The 7383-nt window shown below is 42.5% G+C and overlaps 1 protein-coding gene across 1 annotated transcript; it reads left to right on the forward strand.

Moving 5' to 3' along the window:
* Nucleotides 1-2307: 2307 nt before the first annotated feature.
* On the forward strand, nt 2308-7010 carry LOC137333179 (probable G-protein coupled receptor 139). Its single transcript, XM_067997363.1, has 2 exons — nt 2308-2377; nt 6106-7010. The coding sequence occupies exons 1-2, from the start codon at nt 2308-2310 to the stop codon at nt 7008-7010; spliced, it is 975 nt and encodes a 324-aa protein (XP_067853464.1).
* The last annotated feature ends 373 nt before the right edge of the window (nt 7011-7383 follow it).

Consider the following 7383-nt stretch of genomic DNA (forward strand, 5'->3'; position numbering starts at 1 on the left):
AAATCAACTGAAATCACATCCCACTGGCAGGGCCCCAGAATAAGATTCCAAGTGAGGGCGAAAAGAAGGAACACTGCAGGAGATACAGCCAATCCCGGGATATTTGGCTCATCTGGTTTACTGTACATACAATGACCATTTAGAAAATAAGAGCACCTGCAAATAAAGGACACTTGATGCAAGTCCCTTAGGTGTCCCTAATTTACAGGTTTCACTGTCTTAATGACCTGGGCTTGGATATACAGGCCATAATTTCAAAGTTTGCAGCTGACACGAAACTCGGAAATGTAGTAAACAGTGAGAATAGTAACAGACTTCAGGAGGACATGGACAGACTGATGAAATGGGCAGACACATGGCAGATGAAATTTAATGCAGGGAAGTGTTAAGTGATACATTTTGGTAGGAAGAATGAGGAGAGGCAATAAAAACTTAATTGGTACAATTTTAAAGGGGGAGCAGGAACAGAGAGGCCTGGGGGTGTACGTACACAAATCTTTGAAGGTGCAGGACAAGTTGAGAAGGCTGTTGAAAGGCATTTGGGATCCTTGGCTTTATAAACTGAGGCTTAGAGTATAAAAGCAAAAAAGTTATACTAATAAAGACAGAAAATGCTGGAAATATTCAGCACGTCAGGCAGGCTCCGTGGAGAAAGAAACAGAGTTAATGTTTCAGGTCGATGACCCATCGTCAGAACTGGAAAAAGTTAAAGATTAAACCGTTTTTAAGCAAGTACAGAGCCAGGGAAAGGGGGAGGAAGGGAAGGGAAGGGGAGGGAAGAACAAAATAGAAGGTCTCTGATAGGTCACAAGTGATTAAACAACAAAAGGGATGATGGTGGAAGGCAAGGAAGGTGGTAAATGGGATTAAAAAAAGAAACAAAAGATTGGTCAGGAGTAGCTGTAAATGGCAACAGCAGAACCATTACCAGCACCTGCTGTCCGAAAAAAAGGGAGCAGTGGTTCTAATCTGAAGTTATTGAAATCAATGTGGAGTCCGGAAGGTTGTAAAGTCCCACCCTTTTTCTCTGTGGGAACATGTTTACTCTGCACCCCTTGTATCTTCCCCTTGAACGCCTCCCACTGCTCTGACACTGATTTACCTTCAAGTCACTGTTTCCAGTCCACTTTTGCTAAATCACTTTTTAGCTTAGTAAAATTGGCCTTTCCCCAATTGAGAACTTTAACTCCTCTTGTATCTTTGTCCTTTTCCATAACTATGCTAAAACTAACTACACCAAAATGCTCTCCCACTGATAGCTTGCAGACTGAGCGGAAGTGTTCAGCAAAGCGATCACCCAATCTGTGTTTTGTCTCCCCAGTGTAGTGGAGACCGCATTGTGAGCAGTGAATACAGTATACGAGATTGAAAGAAGTACAAGTAAATCACTGTTTCACCTGGAAGGAGTGTTTGGGGCCCTGGACGGTGGGAAGGGAGGAGGTGAAGGGGCAGGTGTTGCATCTCCTGAGCTCGCACGGGAAGGTGGTGTGGTGAGGAGAGTGGGTGTTGGGGGTGATAGAAGAGTGGACCAGGGTGTCAGGGAGGGAATGGTCCCTTTGGAATGCTGGAAGGGGGGGAGGGGAGGATAGGGGAGGGGGAGATGGGTTTGGTGGTGGAATCCCGCTGGAGGTGGCGGAAATGGCGGAGGATGATACTTCATGCTAAACCTTTATAAATCACTGGTTAGGCTCCAGCTGGAGTATTGTGTCAAATTCTGGGCACCACACTTTAGGAAGGATATCAAGGTCATAGAGAGGGTGCAAAGGAGATTTACCAGAATGATACCAGGGATGAGGGACGTCAGTTATGTGGAGAGACAGGAGAAGCTGGGATTTTTCTCCTTAGAGCAGAGAAATTTAAGGGGAGATTTAATAGATGTGTGCAAAATCCTTCTGTGCTGTATCATCCTATGATTCTATGATTTTGAGAAGTCTGCTCTAATTCTTGGATTTAATTGCTGAATTGCTGCGAACGCCCCACATTACATCAACATTGTGAAATCAATAACTGCAGCCTGATCTTCAGTTTACTTCAGACTATGCAATCTGTTTACTTTTCTGGAATATATATTAAAACTTTCCCGTCATTGTGTGTTTCCCTGTACAGCAGTGCCATTTAACCATTTAAACACATTCTATTACGTAATATTTCTCAACTGACTGCCGCTAATGAGAATATTCTGTTTGTTCAAATCCCTGTAACTAATGACAATGACGGTACAATCTGATATAAATAACGGCTCCCTCCAACGTCTCAGTCAAAGCTGTTGCCTCTGACCCAACCAAACATCAGAGCTTCTCTCAGGAAATGCATGGTCGAATAACTGGTCTGGCGTATGCCATCTGCTACCCTATAATTGCAGCCGTTGGTGTCCCTGGTAAGTCACTGGGCTGGTTATTAATTGTGTAAATGGGTCTATCATTGTATCACTGCTCCCGCTGTGTCTCTAATAATTATAATGTAATAATATATGTATTCAGTTCTGATGCAAGGCAATTGACCTGAAACCTTAGCTCAGTTTCTCTCTCCACAGACGCTGCCCGACCTGCTGAGTGTTTCCAGCGTGGAATGTATTGAAGTAGTTTTCTAGAACAATATGTCAACTTGGGAACAGGCTATTTTTAATCTAGTATTGTGTAATGAGACTGGGTTAATTAGTAATCTTATCGTTAAGGAATCTCTGGAATAGAATGATCATAATATGATGAATTTCATATTGAGTTTGAGAGTGATGTAGTTAAGTCCGAAACAAGGATCTTAAATTTAAACAAAGCCAATTACATAGGTATGAGGGGCGAGTTGGCTAAGGTAGATTGGGAAATTAGATTAAAAGATATAACGGTAGATAAGCAATGGTGAACATTTAAAGAAATAATTCATAATTCTCAACAAATTATACATTCCATTGAGGAATAAAAGCTCCACAGGAAAAGTGGTCCAACCATGGCTAACTAGAGAAGTTAAGGATAGTATTAGATTAAAAGAAGATGCTTACAATGTTGCCAAAAAGAGTAGTAAGCCTGATTGTAAGAGCTTCTCCAGGTTTGTAAAAAGGAAGAGATTAGCAAAGGCAAAAGTGGGTCCCTTAGTGGTGGAGATTGGAGAAATTATAATGGAGAATAAGGAAATGGCAGTCGTTAAACAAATATCTTGTATCTGTCTTCACAGTACAAGACACAAAAAAATACCAGAGATAGTGGGGAACCAAGGGTCTAATGAGAGTGAGGAACTTAAAGTAATTACGATTAGTAAAGAAAAAGTACTAGAGAAATTAATGGGACTAAAAGCCGACAAATCCCCTGCACCTGATGGCCTACATTTAAAAGAGGTGGCTGCAGAGTTAGTGGATGCATTGGTTTAGATCTTCCAGAATTCCCTAGATTCCAGAGCAAACCCCATGGATTGGAAGGTAGCAAATGTAACCCCGCTATTCAAGAAAGGAGGGAGAGAGAAAACAGGGAACTATAGGCCAGTTAGCCTGACATCAGTAGGCGGGAAAATGCTAGAATCTATTATTAAGGATGTAGTAGCAGGGCACTTAGAAAATCATAATATGATGAGGCAGAGTCAACACAGTTTTTTGAGGGTGTAACTAGCAGGGTAGATAAAGGGGAACCATTGGATGTAGTATATTTGGATTTTCAAAAGGCATTTGATAAGGTGCCACACAAGAGGTTGTGACACAAGATTAGGGCTCATGGGATTGGGGGTAATATATTAGCATGGATTGAGGATTGGTTAACGGACAGAAAACAGAGAGTAGGAATAAACGGGTCATTTTCAGGTTGGCAGGCTGTAACTCGTGGGTTGCCGCAAGGATCAGTGCTTGGGCCTCAGCTTTTACAATATATCTCAATGACTTAGATGAGTGAACCGAGTGTAATGTATCCAAGTTTGCAGATGATACAAAGCTAGGTGGAAAGTAAGCTGTGAGGAGGATACAAAGAGACTGCAAAGGAATATAGACAGGTTAAGTGAGAAGGTGGCAGATGGAGTATAATGTGGGGAAATGTGAAATTATCCACTTTAGTAGGAAGAATAGAAAAGCAGAATATTTTTTAAAAGGTGAGAGATGAAGAAATGTTGGTATTCAGAGGGATTTAGGTGTCCTTGTACAGAAAGTTCACATGCAGGAAATTAGATAGGCAAATGATATGTTAGCCTTCATTGCAAGGGGGTTGGAGAATAAGAATAAGGATGTCTTTCGGCAATTATATAGGGCTTTGGTGAGACCACACCTGGATTACTGAGTACAATTTTGGTCTCCTTACCTAAGGAAGGATACACTTGCCTTAGAAGGGGTGCAACAAATGTTCACTAGACTGATTCCTGGGATGACTGGGTTGTCCTATGAGGAGAGATTGAGTAGAATGGGCCTATATTCTCTGGAGTTTAGAAGAATGAGAGGTGATCTGATTGAAACCTATAACAGTCTTAGAGGGCTTGACAGGATAGATGCGGAGAAGCTGTTTCCTCTGGCTGGAGAGTCGAGAACTAGGGGTCATAATCTCAAGAAAAGGGGTCGGCCATGTAGCAATGAGATTAGGAAAAATTGCATCACTCCAAGGGTTGTGAATATTTGGAATTCTCTACCCCAGAGGGGTGTGGATGGTGAATCATTGAGTATATTCAAGATTGAGATCATTAGATTTTGGGAAGGGAATCAAGGGATATGGGGATCGGGTGGGAAAGTGGAGTTGAGGTAAAGGATCAGCCATGATCTTATTGAATGGCGGAGCAGGCTTGAGGGGCCTTATGGCCTACTCCTGCTCCTATTTCTTATGTTCAGTTTAATAAACTTGTTTTGTGTCAGTTCAAATTGAAGACTAAAAGAGTTATTTTTACAGATACCATGTAGCAACATTTAGGTTTCCTGAAATTATTAATATGTTCACCTACAACCAGTATTTTAATAAAAATATTTAATGTATGATACTGTTGACCAGAAGTCACCGGTTAATGGTTTTAGCTTAGTACACAGAGGAAGAGTCAATTCTCTCTTAATTCTCAATTCGCTTTATTAACGTCATGAGATCATGTACATACCGCTTATACGTCTAGTTAGATATAGGCATGTAGTTTACAGCAGGTTATACAGTTTTATACTCAAACTAGGATTTAAACGCACACCCACTAGGTTTCTCTGACTAACACTCCCTGAGTATTAAGATTTAAACGCACACCCACTAGGTTTCTCTGACGAACACTCCCTGAGTGGTCACAGAATAGAAAGGATATTATATTACCCGGAAAGGAGAGGTAATGCTGGCCAGGCAATTCGCTCTCTCACTCTCGACGTAGTCTCTACGTCCCTGACGTTGGGTCCCTACTTCCACGATGGTTAATCTCCCTCAAAAACACACTCTCGCTCCCTGGCACCAAGCCTGCAATTCTTCAGTTTTATTTCCAAGTCTGTCTTTTCAAATGATGCTGTCTTCTCCGATTGGCTCAAAGTTGCTGGAGTGGTCAATGTCATCCCCTGATTGGCTCTGTTCCAAGGGGCGAGGTAGCATCACCTCAATACTCCTTTTCGAAATAAGGCCTGGTGTCTCATCAAAGCTCCTTTGTCCCTCGAAGAAGCGGAACGAATTCAAACCGGTTCTGGCCAGTTCAGACCAGTGACTGAACTCCAGGTCACCTCAGTTTAAAAGTCAGTGTCTTTGTTAGCACTTCGAATTAACCTCTATAGGTTTCTGCAGCTGCTGGCCAACAATACCTTTGTCAATTCTGACATCTCTGCAAAAATTGAGACCCCTGAGAAAAGGAAAGAACTTGCATTTACGAAGCGCCTGTCAGAAATTCAGGACGTCCCAAAGTGCTTTACAGCCAATTTTTTTTTTTATTTATTCGTTCAAGAGATGTGGGCGTTGCTGGCGAGGCCGGCATTTATTGCCCATCCCTAATTGCCCTTGAGAAGGTGGTGGTGAGCCGCCTTCTTGAACTGCTGCAGTCCGTGTGGTGACGGTTCTCCCACAGTGCTGTTAGGAAGGGAGTTCCAGGTTTTTGACCCAGCGACGATGAAGGAACGGCGATATATTTCCAACTCCTGTCAAACCCGACGTGTTTGCTCTGAATCCAATCACTGATTTCCCCTCTTTCCTACAGCGAATGTAGCAGCGATTGTGATCCTGTCCCGAGGAAAGTGCGGTCTATCCCGATGCGTCACTCACTACCTGGTGGCCATGGCGGTGTCCGATCTACTGGTCACCATCGCCGGTGTGATATTGAATCGGATCAATGGGCTTTTTCTCCCGGTCAGTTTCCTGTACATGACTCCGCTGTGTCGCCTCAGAGCCGTCTTGCTGTTCGCAGCCAGAGACAGTTCGGTCTGGTTAACGGTAGCTTTCACCTTCGATCGCTTTGTAGCCATTTGTTGTCAGAAGCTGAAAACAAAATATTGCACCAGAAAATGCGCGGCTGCTGTGATAGCAACTGTCAGTGTGCTGTTCTGTTTAAAAAACATTCCCTGGTACTTTGCATATGAACCTAGCTACATAACCGATGGTGTACCATGGTATTGTAACTTAATACCAAATTATTATACTTCACTGGCATGGATAGCCTTTGACTTAATCGACACGATGTTAAGCTCATTTATTGCCTTCTGTTTGATTTTGCTGCTCAATGCCCTGACTGTCAGACACATCGTGGTGTCTGGTAGAGTCCGCAGGAGACTGCGGGGCCACAGCAATGGTGAGAGTCACCATGACCCAGAGATGGAGAACCTGAAGAAGTCCATCATCTTACTCTTCGCTGTGACTGGTAGTTTCATTTTGTTGTGGACGATGTATCTTATCGTTTTCCTGTATGTACAGATTGCAAACCAATATACTTTCTCTGGTCCCAATGACCCTTTGTACATCGCCCAAGAAGTAGCGTTCTTGCTTCAGCTCCTGAGTTGCTGCACCAACACGTGTATTTATGCAGCGACCCAGAGAAAGTTCAGAGAGGAGTTGAAGAACGGAGTGAAATATCCGCTGAAATTAATTGTCAAATTATTTACACCATGAAAATGACTGAAATCCTTATAGCTTAGTCTTGTATTCCAGAAGTGAGAGGTGGTATAAAGCTAAAGAAAGTGCTTATAGGAATGAAAAGAACAGTAGAGATCCTGCAGATCGGGAGAGAAATAAACAACAGCAAAGGGATAGAAATAAAGTATTCAAAGCTTCGAAAAGGGGATATGAGAAAAATCTCGCCAGGGATATCAAGGACAACACTAAAGGTTTGTACAAGTATATCAAGAGAAAGACGGTGACTAAGGGTAATGTGGGCCTCTTAAGCAGGTGATATTATAATTGAAAATCAGGAAATGGCAGACTTACTAAATACTTACTTTGCTTCGGTCTTCACATTAGAGGGTAAAGTACCAGAGATACGAGA

This window comes from Heptranchias perlo, chromosome 15, assembly GCF_035084215.1.
Source record: "Heptranchias perlo isolate sHepPer1 chromosome 15, sHepPer1.hap1, whole genome shotgun sequence".
In the NCBI taxonomy this organism is placed as follows: Eukaryota; Metazoa; Chordata; class Chondrichthyes; order Hexanchiformes; family Hexanchidae; genus Heptranchias; species Heptranchias perlo.